The 14,113-nt window shown below is 43.3% G+C and overlaps 1 protein-coding gene across 1 annotated transcript in view; it reads left to right on the top strand.

The window, feature by feature from the left end:
- Positions 1-2,903: 2,903 nt before the first annotated feature.
- The window catches only part of spata17 (spermatogenesis associated 17), a 61,020-nt gene continuing 49,810 nt past the window's right edge, over positions 2,904-14,113 (top strand). Inside the window, exons 1-5 of the mRNA XM_014210262.2 lie at positions 2,904-3,072; positions 3,360-3,449; positions 4,388-4,469; positions 5,700-5,750; positions 10,169-10,272. Coding sequence (XP_014065737.1) covers positions 2,933-3,072; positions 3,360-3,449; positions 4,388-4,469; positions 5,700-5,750; positions 10,169-10,272 — 467 coding nt within the window. The 5' untranslated portion in view covers positions 2,904-2,932. The remainder of the gene's footprint in view (positions 3,073-3,359; positions 3,450-4,387; positions 4,470-5,699; positions 5,751-10,168; positions 10,273-14,113) is intronic.

Genomic DNA, 14,113 nt, shown 5'->3' with positions numbered 1-14,113 from the left:
GAGTGACACAGTAATACAGTGAGTGACACAGTCATACAGTGAGTGACACAGGGATACAGTGAGTGACACAGTGATACAGTATGACCCCTCAGCTCGGGGAAACCTCAATCAGAAGCCGACTGAGCATTTTTTTGCGGACATCAAATGCAGGATCCCCCGATCTCCTATTATTGCTACCAAGAAAAATAAAAGGGAGGGAGGGAGGGAGGGAGGGAGGGGGAAAATGTCTAGAGTCACTTGGATGATGATGGGGTGTTCACGAGTGGGGAGGAGGCAGAGAAATAATTGTGTGTGTGTGTGCGGTGATGAATTTCCCGCTGTGACGGTGGGGCCGGCAGCAGCGAATGTCCTTCTGAGTGGGACACACACACACACACACACACACAAACACACTGAGGATCATCATCGGACCTGCATGGTGGCGGCCATCTTAACAGATCACCCCTGTCTGCACGCACTCCGCCACAAATAATGATAGAACACCCCTACATTAAACTATTTTAAACAATGCCCAATTCATTACCCCCTCCCACCTCCTCTATGGGCAATAGTGAGCTAATAAAGATATCATTTTTCTTTTACTCCGCCGGCAAAATCACACTTTTTATCCATTAGTAGGATATTAGGGTGAGTTGAAGGGAGGGATGAGAGAAAGAGAGAGCGAGAGAGATACAGAGAGAGAGAGAGAGAGAGAGGTTCAAATTGGTCTAAAAGCATTGGGAAAGAATGGAAAACTAGAGGTATTAAAAAAAGTCATAATGGATTTCAATTAGGTGATCCCTGGGATGTGAGGGATGCCTAGCCACATGGATTAATGTGCTGCAGGCAGATGTTTAATAATGGTAGTCTGGTCCTGGAGAGAGCACTCCATCCACCACACCCCAAGCCCCCTGGAACACACACACACACACACACACAGTCTGCAGACAGACAGTGTGTGTGCGCCGTGTCTGTCTGTGCGTGGGTGCATATGAGAATGCGTGCACGTGTGTGTGTGCCTGCATGTGTTTACCAGCTATATGAGCAGCCCTGGCCCCAGCCCTTGTGGCCCTCATTAAGAGACAATGGGCAGGAAGGAGGATGAGTGTTAGGATGAGTGTTCTGGCTGTGAGAGGTGACCAGAGGATTGGTAAATGACATGCACAATGTGGCCCTAGCCTGGAGCTGGCTATTTCATCTGCCTTACCTCAGTAAAGACCACGGCTTACACACACAGGCCTAATGCAGGCCTACGGCACAACAGGCAAAATAAAATGTATATGGGTTAGTTGATAAGTTATATGAAAAATAATTGTATACCGTTAGAACAATATAGTATATAAAGATATGTGTGCCTGTGTGTAATTGGGCACATGGCTGTATTCACACTGTTTGGGGAGGTGTTGAGGTGTGTGTCTGCGTCTCCGGCGGTCTCAATCTGGGCAGAAGTGGGTCACCTGGCGCCGTGTAAACAGCCTGCCTCTCCACAGCCTCTCCAGGTGACACCTCATCAACGTGCGCCAGGAGTGATGGCTTACACCCGTCTGCCTTGTCAAAACAACACTTCCAGGGCAATTACCAGGGTGGCCAGCCCACTGCAGCCCCCGATGGATGGGCCTGGCTGCCATGGGGTCACCCTTCTCCCCATAACTCTACCGGCCAGCACCGCAGTGGAGGGACAGCAAATTGGCCTGCGTCTTTCCGCTTGCTGAGCCCGTCCTCGCTGGTTATCTGTATTGCACGAAGGGAGGGAGGGAGTGAGGGAGGAAGCTGGCGGATGGACACCTTGCCTCTATTGCCAAGGCAGAATATTTGACGTGTGGATAGAGGGGAAAGAGGGGAGGGAGGGATGGAAAGGGGGAAGAATAAACTGATAACTCTGCGATGAGGGGCGATAACGTCGGGATGGAGCAGGCTGAGAGTTGGTGAGCACTGACAGATCAATCGTCACTCCGACATTCTGCATCCTGGGATCTGTCAGCATTTTAAACGAGGGAGAGAGAGCAGAGAGAGAGAGAGGGAGAGAGAGCGAGAGAGAGAGAGAGAGAGCAGAGAGAGCAGAGAGAGCAGAGAGAGAGAGAGAGAGAGAGAGAGAGAGAGAGAGAAGGGGAATGTGACCAAGAAGAGGTGCTCTCCACAGAGGTAGATGTTCAGTGGCTCGATGTGGTTATTGAAAACCGTCAGAACACTGAGACTGTAGAGAACACAGAATAAGTATGACTTCGTACCTACCTGCTGTCCTCCATTTTCAGTGTTGGCCTAAATGCTTGTTGTGAGGCAGGCAGCTCAATGGCAAAGAGCTGAAGTTCACTAAAGAGTGTTTTGCTAGAAAGATTATATTCTAGCTGTATGCATCTTATTTTTCTGGATCCATTTTGTAAAATGTAAATTGAACTGCCTACCGCTATCACCTCGCTGTAGACCTAAATAAAACACCTGACTTCATCTAAAATATGTTGTCCAGCACCTTCCTTTAACGTGTGACATGTTACTTTCTCACAGCAGGTAAATATAGGTATTACAATAGTATAGTACTATGTTAGTAATTTCAGTCAGATACAATACATAATCCATCAATTTACCTTCATTTTTCTTGCTGTAAATATAATTGATAAAACACATGATTTGAAAAACATAGGTAACCTACACAATGCGTGCAATATTCAGATAATAGATAACTATAATTTTCATATAACATTCAAACGCATTTCCCCCATCTGATACAATTCGCTAGGCTACAAGACTGAGCAAATATGCAAGGGTGTAAAAATAAATGCACACACAACAGCGTCCTCTAGTAATTCACTGGTCCACAAAAAAAAATTGTATCCTGTGCTTATTCAGCCAAACAACGGCCGAACTACCTTTACAAGTTGACTTTCTGACGAGAAGAGAAAAACATTTCGACAAACGCCCGGTGCCCACGACTTTCCCACCAATAAGAGACGCGCAAATGAATAAGGAAACGGTTGTCTCTCTCGTTGTCAGGGAAACATGTCAACTCTTGTGTCTTGGTCCGGAGAGCATGGCTCGGTTGGTCAGGTTGAAGAATGAGATTGAACGAATTAAAGAAGAATATTTCACCAGGAACAGGTAGCGTTAATGCAGCTGTTGCATCATGCACATTTCACGTGTAACCTACACACTGTCACACGGCGAACTATTTCTAACGGTACCTGGCATAACTGTTTTAACTTCAGAGAAAAACAAAAAATAGCTACTGCAGCTAGCTTACGTTAGCTAGTTACTGTACCGGTATCTAGCTAGTTAGGCAGCTCTGCTAACAACAACAACGGATGCCTTTTATAGTATGATGAACAAACATCTGACTTGGTTGAATCGTACATTTCTGCATTTGCTGTGTTGGCGTGAGTCTGTAGGATAGCCGAGGAGAACAGACAGAGAGAGAACGAAGCAGCCATCCAAATACAGAGTTTGTTCAGGGGATGTCAGGTGCGGGCCTACCTCAGGTGAGAGATGTGTGTGGGAGTTTAAAATAGCTCATTTTGTTGCAAAAGGGTTTTATTGGTACATAAATTAACTTTGACAATGTAACAATAATTATAACAAACTCCTAATTTCATCTCTAAAATAAACATATTACCATGCATGCAATTTCAAAGAATGAATACACCTCATTTGTAGTATTCTTTATCAAAACACTACACCTTTTCTTCACTCCAAATAAAAATTTAACCTTCAGCCGCGTTACCCTGAAAAAGACCACCCCCCAAAACCTAAATTATCACTTTACAGTATGAAATGACCCCCTCTTGGTGTTAAGAGAGCTGTGCAAATGGCTGAGGGAAATAAAGGCCTATTTCACTCTCTGCCTTGTACTGTGACCCTAACACCATTTTGCAGGGTCAGCTGACAAACTTCCAGACTGCAGGTTAATTCAGATTACTTTAGTTAATTGATCAATGTGTTAAGTGGCTAATTAGCCACATTTTGAGCTTCTTAAGTGCAACTCCTGGGTTACCATATCCCCCCTATAAGCATTGATTTTCTGGGCATATAAATGGCCTTTTGGAAATTGATGGCCTCGTTGAGGCTGGAATCGCAGTAGACTTGTATTTAGAGTATGTTTGATGATGAATACAAATGTCCGCTTGCACTGGGAGCCATGATCGCTGGACATAATTGAAAAGCCTTAAGTAAAGGTTGCTGTGCATTGTCCTGTGTGCAGGGGGGTGGACTATTTCTTATCGTGACCTTTCAACTCAACCAAAAAAACCTGATTTTTACATATTTCTTTCCCTTTCCTTTTTTCTGCAGATTATCGGCAAATCGAAATACTAGTCCACATACTGTACATAGTATATCCCATATTGTCTTATACCAATAAATGAATCTCTTAATATTTCTTCTTTGTAAAAGCATATGTTTTCGTGACCATTTCTCCCAGTCACCTACACAGGAAGGCCACCATTATTCAGAAGATATGGCGAGGATTCACAGCAAGGGCACATTTCAGACAAATGGTGAAGGTACGTTAGCCGCTGAAATGCTACGGATATATTGATTATGTTATGATAGCATACATTAAAATTCAATTGCTATATTCAGAAGCCGCAACTCTGACCCGAAGACATATAATTCACCTATTACACATTTGGAAATGAGCACTTAGGAATACGAAGTCATATGGTATGGAATTGCAGCACCATCGCTTCTGGAATGCATAAACGAGAGAGTAAAGGAGTAAAGGGGGGGGATGGTGGAAGAGTTTAGATTGCCTCCCAACTGCTTCTTAATTGAACAGATTGTTGATACAAAATCCAATCCCCACTGCTCTCACAAATAATTTTCTCTGGATTGAGTTTTGTAAACAAATCACAACAGCTATTTATCACCTCCTAAATTGACTGTTTTGTAAAGCATAACTGCCAGGCACATTTGGGAAGCTTTCACGAGCTGGAATCTGGGGATCAACCCTGATTTAATGTTAGGTAAAGGACATGTCACCAGACACACACAGTGTCTGAAAAATAAAACAGAACTCATTGAATCTCTCAAAATGACCAAAACAATGTTTTATGACTTCAGAGTTCAGACTTTGCAGAGTTTAACTTGCATTATTATACATGACTCAAAACCAACACCCTTATTTTTCCCTCTGAACTCTCATCTCCGCATTAAGGCCAAACTTCCTCTCGTCTTTCACGTCTTTGTCTTCCTCCCTGAGCGTTCCCTCTTTCTTATGTCGTTATTAAAAAGAGACATGTTTGAGATATGAATTCCTTTTATATAGTTCTCTTAAGTTTGCTCCTGTATATGTGCCCCCAGTGGTCTGGGCACAGCGAAATGAGGCGTGAGGCGAGCCGTGTGAATATTCTGGCCTTTGTTAGTCTATCCTGGCTGGAGCGTCATTGGTTATCAAACCCAGCGGAGAGCACTGGGCCATCATACATCTCCATTAGCTCTCAGCTTGACTACCATAGATTTTCTTGGCCTTGTCTGCATTATGTATTAAGAGAGGAGCCCCGTCCCCTCAATACAAAGTCTGACTTATACCTCCCTCTCCCTCGACACACACACACTCTTTCCCTCCCTCTCTCTCTCTCTTTCCCTCCCTCTCTCTCTCTCTCTCCGTGGTGTCTATGAGACTTATTATGTATAAGGTATAAAGACTTCTTTATCTCCGGGCTGCTCAGGACAGATCAGAGAGGCTGGATAAGGCGACAGAGATGTAACGCTGTCTCTCCTTTTGTTCACAGGCCGCATATTTTATCATGAAGATGAATTTCTACCACGAGATGTCCGTCAGGGTAAATATCACACTGTCTGTTTTAGCAAATGGAGTGTCCCCTGGTCTCACAATGGGATCCCCACGAGTAGTTCTGCAGTGCTGTTTCATTTCACCACCAGTGTCTCTGTCCCTATGTGGGGGGGCACAGTAGAAATACTACATATCCTGGATAATTCTACCTATATACCATACAGGAATTGATTGTAATGGAATGTTATCAGTATTATTTTGCATTGGATGGGCAAAATTCTTATTACATTTAGTCTAGATTTTAATATTGTCACGGCTGTCTAGGACCAGTGGAGATGTGGAATCAGGAGCAGGATACAGAGGGCCGGAGCAACTGTGTTTTAATAATAATAGCAAACGCAATAGCCGTAGGGCACAGGGCGCGTGGCGAAGTCCGCCAGGGGAAAACACATTCCCAAAATAAGCGCACTGAAAAAAAAGCGCACGGGGCGCAGCCCGGCAATATAATGGACAATAACCGCTTACACTCGCAACTGTCCTGAGTGGACAATAAACAATCCCGCACGAGAACCCCAACTGAAAATACACACTAAATAACCCCCCACTAATGACAAACACAAAACAGGTGCGGGATAGACAGACAAAACCAAAAGACACAGAAACAACGATCGGTGGCAGCTAATAGGCCGGCGACGACGACCGCCGAGCGCCGCCCGACCGAGGAGGGGCGCCACCTTCGTTAGATACTGTGACAAATATGCAGTTTTGATCAGACAATCTTATTTAAATTAAATTCAGGTCTTTTTCCGGATCAAAACGGGTCTTAGGTGGTGGGTGCGGCAGGGGTGTGGCAGGGGACGCGGTCGGCGCTGCTGAATCTTAGAGAACATTTTGCACACCTCCGTCTTAGCGGTGTAGCGACATCTTAGCATTTTTGAGCCGATTCACTGCAAATCGACACATTTCTCTATTAAAGGTAGACTCCGCGATTTTGACGTAGATGCAGAAAGTAAACGGTATAGTGGGTCAATTTACGCAAACAACTAAGAGCGTTGAAGCGCGAGGCTTAACTTCTCTGCTGTTTTGGTGCCCTGGTTACCACGCTGTGAACAGCATGAAGCGAACTGTGCACAAACACAGATACTGCGTGACTGTATCGGAGCGAAGTCTTGCATCTCACTCATTTCAATATCTGCGGTGCTGCTCGTGGCAACGTCATTTCGCTGAGTCTACCATTAAGCTGAGACAAATTTGAGCAGTTTTAAAGCAAATTTCCTGCAATTCTACACATTTTGCCATGCAGCTGAGGGAAAATGTTGAGGTTTTAAAGATAATTTCCAAACATAATAAGAAAATCTATACTGCTAAATTCATTGTTTTTGGAATTTTCAATTGTCCCTGACTGTCTATCTTTTATTTTGGTAATTGTTAGTTATCAAAGATTATATTATTAAAAAACATATAGGTCCATTATCTTTTCTACATAACTTAAACGACTGAAACCACATACAAAGTAATGTTGAAAGCATTTTTGTCACGACTCCTACCGAAGGCGGCGCCCCCTCCTGCTCGGGTGGCGCTCGGCGGTCGTCGTCACCGGCCTACTAGCTGCCACTGATTCCCTTCTTGTTTTCCCTTCTTTTCGTTATTAGGTGCACCTGTTCCTAGTTGGGCTGATTAGCGGGCTTTATTAGCTAGCAGGCCCCCCTGCTCTTTGTGCGGGATTGTTTCTCTGTTTGCTTTGTTTGCTTTGCTTGGTGTCACTCTGATTTTGTCACTCTGAGGTCTTCCCTGTGGCCTTCCCTGTGGCTCAGTTGGTAGAGCATGGTGTTTGCAACGCCAGCATGGTGTGTGCAACGCCAGGGTAGTGGGTTCGATTCCCACGGGGGGCCAGTACAATTTTTTTATATATTTTTTAAATGCATGAAATGAAATGTATGCTTTCACTACTGTAAGTCGCTCTGGATAAGAGTGTCTGCTAAAATGTAAATGTAAATGTATTTTGCAGTAGTGCGTGTGTTTGCGCCAACAGTGTTTTGTCCCCTGTGTTTGGGGCATCTTGTTTTGTTGTGCTCTTTGATCGCTGTTTTGGGAAGGCTTGTGTTTTAGCCGTTGTGCTTATTAAAGCCACTACCCTGTATCGCTGCTTCCTGCATTTGATTCCTCCAGTACGACACCCAAGCTTTACAATTTTTCCATCCCAAAAATGAATTAACACTGTTTGGACTTGGGCGACCCGAAAAAACACTTAGGCCCAAGGATTTCAATGGCAGAAAAATCCCTGAAATTATATTATACCCTTTTGCATAGGCATTTATGTTGAAACTAAATGGAATAGTTGTACTCAGTTATGCTAAACCAGTCAGGAGAGAAGTTAGCATGTGTAGCCTTATTATTAGCATTTTAAGCTAAGCTGTGACAAATATCTGATTTAAAAACTTTTCTGCTGGCTTTTCCTCTAGAGCAGATCTCTCTGTCACGGCCCATATCGTCATAAGTCCCATTTGACCAGTTTAACAACTCCTTCCACACAACCTATAAATCAAAAGCCTTTGCATTTGAGTGATGCTTTGGCACTTTTATGCGAGGATATCGCATCGAAACCTTATATTTTACAATTCCATATAGCCGCTCTTTTCCACCCCAAGTGAAATTTTTTAATATTTTTTTATAAGCCCACAAAATTCTATGCTTTATTGAAGAAGGGCATATTACCAGTGAGTTGTTTGGACATTCTCTGAAACCACTGAAATTTGAGGAAAAGTTTTATGACAGACAGTTATCCAAACAAATAAAGAAGTCCAGGCCCAGTGTTTTAGTCAGGCTCATGTTACGTGCAGCCATCTGGGTCTGACCAAGTGCCTGAGGTCACAGGGCCAAAGGTTAAAGGTAATGTCGGCGCTTAGAGGAGAACAGAAGCTTCGCAGCAGGATAGACCTGCTTTATTACTCCTGTAAAACATGTTATATGTTCAGGAATCTGAATGGATGTCAAAATCTGATCAAATAAAAAAAGGAAGGATTATTGTAAAAATGGTTGTTGTAAAATGCTGGGGGGTCTTGAAAGGCCTAAGCATTTCATTCAAATTATACAAAATGTTATCCTCAAATGAAACAAATAGGTCCTTGTGCTAATGTTTTGGTTTTATTTTTTTACGTAACTACACGATTTGTATTTGTAAGTGGGAAGATTTAAACTGTACATGTACTGTACACTGCTGGCCATATCAGCGACTCTCATATTTGAGTTGTGTATTTCTCAACCTTCTTATATCACGATGAAGTCGGGTTTAAACCTGGTCAAATCAATGCAGTGAATCACCAGCCCACCAACTGATGAGAGGGGTATAGAAGGAACACCAACATGTGGATATCATAAGGTGAATGCACCGCTCTGGATAAGAGCGTCTGCTAAATGACGTAAATGTAATGTAAATGTAGTACAATCATTTTTACTGAGATGCTGTTTTAGAATAATCTACATTGAAAATGTTGTGACATTTTCATGGGTAGTGTGTCCAGCCCACCGGTTTCGGTGTTCCGGAGTGTAGACGCTATTTAAAAAAAAAAGGGCCCAGTGAAAAAGCTGCACACACAGGTGGAGTAAACTTTGCACCAACGCGGAGTATGTTGTGTGTGATACACACACAGAGAGACTGAGTTTGTGTGTGTGTGTGTGTGTGTGTGAAGGACATCTCCACCCACCGCCTCTCATTGACCAGAAGAAAAAAAAAAGATACAATCATCTCTGAATCCCCTTGTGGCACTTCCTTTTCAATCAATTTTTATTCTAGTCCTTTTTATTCCTCTTCCTCCGATGTCTTTATCGTCGTCGCTCTAGCAAAGGCTAATGTATTAGCACGTTAATAGAAAAACAGTGTTTACAAGAGGCCCGAGACTTTTGATTAGATTTAACCCGGCCAATATTCATCATTGATTTCACTAGTCAAAAAAGGTCAACAAGAACTTTGAGTTGCGAGCCGGGCAATTACTTTATTTAAAATGATCTATTGACTGCGGATCAATCGCAATTCTCATTTTGGTCTTATTTATTTTCTACTGGCTCCCCTCTTCTGATAATTCTTTTACCTGCTATTGTTTAATCTTCTAATTAGAGTGAAGGACATCCGCTCCCCTCTGTTTAGAGAACTGGCCCCAGCTTAGGGGCGCACTCGTTCTGTGTGGGTGTTTGCGTGTGTGCGCTTGTGTGTGTGTGTGTGTGTGTGTGTGTGTGTGTGTGTGTGTGTGTCAAGTCAAACTGACATAAATGCAAGGGACCTCTAAAGCAAGTGTTGCCAGTCCAGTTTGCATAAAGTTGTATTTTATACCATAAAAAAATTAAATAAAATCTGAAGATCAACTGTTGTAGTGATGTTGACACTAAAATTGTCAGTTTGGTCCCATCTCATCTAACTAGTGGATTGTTAAGTTAACTATAGATGTGTGTCGCTGTGTTTTTCTCCTACAGATACAGCAGAGGTGGAGAGGTTACTGCGTGAGGAAATACAGCCATAACTACTACGCACGCAAGAGATACATGGAGGGACTGGCCCGCAAAAACAAACAGATCAGGTACTGTACATTAAGAGGAGTGATCGAAGCCATCTGTCTATAGTAGGTAACATACCAGAGATATTAACAGAGGTAAATAGTCAATATCTAGCTTTGTACTATACAAATGTCTCTGGTGAGTTCTCTATCCCTTTTTCAGTCGATTCAGTACATACCCAATTATGTATTCATTATTCCAGTTTGTATTTTTATTTCGGAGGACAAGTTGTAGGATATTGGAATAGATGTGCTTTCTTTACAGAGTGCTACATCACTCGTCCTATTGGCCAGCCTTTGCCGTGTGAAAGAAAGTCTGAGAAGGTCTGGGTGTTATGCTAATGTGTATCGTGGCACCAAAAGACTCCTATTAGTTAACGTGGAGCAGACTTTATGCTTAACAGGAATTCACTCTGGGTGCTTGGGCAGAGATGAATTGATCTGATTAATCTAGAGGCGGAGAGTATGATCGCTATACATGTGTACCGGTAACCTGAAGGAGGAGAAAAAGTATTCAGAAGTGCCTTGGGTGGCCAGCGAACGACTTGACGAAATAAAACAATGTGTCTGTGATATTTATATTTTTTTTTACAGCGAGAGCTCTGGCATTAATTAAACATGCTAGGCTCCAGGGGCCGAAAAAGATGCCATCGTTTATTTTATACAGTAAAAAAAAAAAAAATACAAAAAAATGTACGTTTAAGTCACTTTTTTTTATATCGCTAATATATTTTCGTGGGGGGGTAAAAATATCTTAAGGCTTCAGCTAAAATGAAATGTAAATTTGTTAAGTGCTCGTCGGATCACTGACTCCCCCCTCCCTCCAGAGGTAGGCAGGCCCGGTGAGAAGTAATGAGGTTTGTCACCTCTGAGTTGTTTCACCGCAGACACCTGCACAGCTACAGCAGACTTACAGTACTAGGTTACACTGTATGTGTGCAGCGGGATAGCCAGGGACATGATGGGTATGGTAGAACCTGGTTACATTCTCTGTTTGATTCTAGCACGACAACCCACACGTCACCTGTCTTCTTTATGAGCATTTGTTAGTCCTCAAACACAGTGGTTCTGTGGTGTTGAGAGGGTAAAACAAACACCAGGTAGATGACCGTTGTGACGTTTAACCTGGAAGCCTGCTTCCCCGTTTAAGGTACAGGACACACAAAATGGCCAAATACGTAGAGATTTCAGTTAGGTCTGTTCCCCTATATTCAGCCTCGGTATTTACCAGTATTTATCTGGACTCATAGGCCAAATATGATCTGATTCATAGACCAAATAGGTTGTTGGGAGGCAGACTATGTGTTGTGATAAACTGGCTGTGGGTGAGAGGGGATAAGAGTGGATGAGATGGTTGTGGGTAAGGGTGGGAGATGTCGGTGAGAGTCAAGAGGATGTTGCCATCTCAATGTTCTCCTGTCTATCATTCCCAGAGAGACACACACACACACACACACGGCCATTGAGCCCCTCCTCTCTGGCTGCTCCTCTCCATGGAGAGGTCGTCCTCTCGCCAGTTAATCACTTGTTTATTTAGTGCTTCTGGGGCCGCGATCAATTAACGCAGCGCCACGTTTATTTAAAATATCCTTTCTGTGTTCGCCAGGGCCCCTCGGATCGCACACTGCCCGATCACTCACCCCGCAAAGGTCCGCTTTTTAATCCGCCGCTCCCTCCCTCCCTCCCACCATCCCTCCACCCCTCTGTCTGTCCGCTGCATAAATTATTCAAAGTTTTACTAATGGCTCCCATTTAGTGCAGGTCGACTGGCCTGGCATGCCAATGACGGGAGACGGCCCGACGGGAGGACCATCTCTTTCTCACTCTCTCTCTCTTTCTTCCTGCTCCTCACTGACGGATCTCCCCGTACAATACCATCTGTGTCATTTCATTAACCGCACCGCCCAACTCTCTCTCTCTCTCTCTCTCTCCCTCCTTCCCTCTCTCCCCCTGGCCGGGGTTCACCATGTTAGCGTGTCCATCTTCATGGAGCTGTCCCCTCCTGCATAGCCTAATGAAGTCAGGACCTCTCGGCACCACTGTAATTCAAGCGACTAGAGTTGGTGCAACACAACAATTTATCACTTGTCAGGAAGACACTTAAAGTTGTGCTGCTTAATAAGGGCATCCTGCGAGCCTGGGCAATTAGGAGGGAGCCGTTTGCATATTTACTAAATGCGGAGTGTCATTGCCACCACGGCCTGTTGCCTGCATGAATTATTATTCTATCTGCAATAAACAGCTGGGTAATTATTACTGCCATAATCAGATAAATTCTCTCTGTAATGTTCTAACGTGGCAAAATCTTTTAACTCATCGCGGGCTGAGGGAAATTTATGGACTCGGAGTGGTGAGGCTGAGGGGATTTTACTCTCTGTGTGACGTCCCGGTTCTCAGCTCAAGGACATCCATGAAAGGAGATCTGGGAGGACCGGTCCTCCAGTTAGCTCATACACACTTCCTGACGCTACACCAGGGGTGTAGAGGAGGTCACGTACACACTGGCTTTGATTGGAGGGTTTTGTCTCCGTGTGAAAAGTCTGTTGCTCTCCAGTTCAGTCACTGACTCGTTAGGAAGTTTCCTCGCTACAGGAAGGAAAGTGATGAAAAAATATTTATTTTGGTTGTAATCACTTTTTTGTGTTTTTTCTGTTTTTTGGGGGTTTGGTATTTTTGTTGAAGTTGACACCTCACCCTGGAAATCCTCTGTTTCTTTTGGTTACAGGAGGGAATCTGTTGAATAAACAAACCTGGTTAACTTCTGTTTTGTGATTATTATTATTTTTTTCTGGTTTTGTGGTTCTATATAATTGCAGTAAACTTGTCTTGTTGATGGCGATGATGTTGTGTGTCCTCTGCTGTGGTCGGGTTACAGGTTGGTCAGGGTTGAGGCCTGCTCTATTAGAGGTCATAGGTCAGAGGTCAATATATTGAGTCAGACACTGGAAGTTAATGGACTGCTGAATATTCCCTCCCTGCCAGCTATTGAATTATTTAATTGGAACAATTAAAACAGCCAATCGGCTTGTACGGTCATTAAATATTTAGGAGAGCCAATTAGCTGCTCCGGTGTTGGCCTGGAGGACTGGTGGGCCGGCCTGCTACCCCACCCCGCTACCCCACAATGCACCAGGCTGCGATTTCCCCATCATCCCACTCTACCTGTACCCAGCTCTATGCCCCAAGATTTTAAATATAGATAAAGCAGCTATATGCATGTCTTTACGCTGTAGTACACTGTCATTGTCGTCATAGTTTCAACAGGGACTACAGAACAGCTGCTGGGATCTGATAGTTCACATGTACAACATGAAAAGGAGATTTGTGTTCCAATACGGATCCAACACTGTTGATTAGGAAATGTTTTCATTGAAGTAGTATTTCCTTGACATCCTATTGGATCCTTTAAACAGGTCAAATGTTGTTAACAGTATTTTGTAAATTAGTTGTATGTATACTCATATGTTATATTTAATGACCTGTTTTTTTTGTTTATATGCTTTGTAATTAATATACGTGTATGACGAGGGCTATATGATTTTACAATGAAAATGTTCCCTGTTTCATCAAATCATATCAAGCTTTATTTAAAGCACATTTAACAGTCTCGACACAAAAACTAAGATTAACAATGTCTACAAATTCTCATAAAAGACAGATTTGTAAGAATATATCGCAGATATCTGGAACATCTAGTACAAATACGTTATTGTACACTCTGACCACTGTAATATTTCTCTCCTATCTGATTTTCTTTCCTTAATTGCTAACTGTCATTAATGTGCTTCTACAGTTGAAGTTGAGCACGGGACAACTTTCCTAAAAGAGAGGTTAACCCCTAGAAAAGTGTTCCGCCCAACTTCTG

The sequence above is a fragment of the Salmo salar genome, chromosome ssa09, assembly GCF_905237065.1.
Source record: "Salmo salar chromosome ssa09, Ssal_v3.1, whole genome shotgun sequence".
In the NCBI taxonomy this organism is placed as follows: Eukaryota; Metazoa; Chordata; class Actinopteri; order Salmoniformes; family Salmonidae; genus Salmo; species Salmo salar.
The sequence above is the reverse complement of the archived record's forward strand: the minus strand, read 5'-3'. Positions and strand labels throughout refer to the sequence as shown.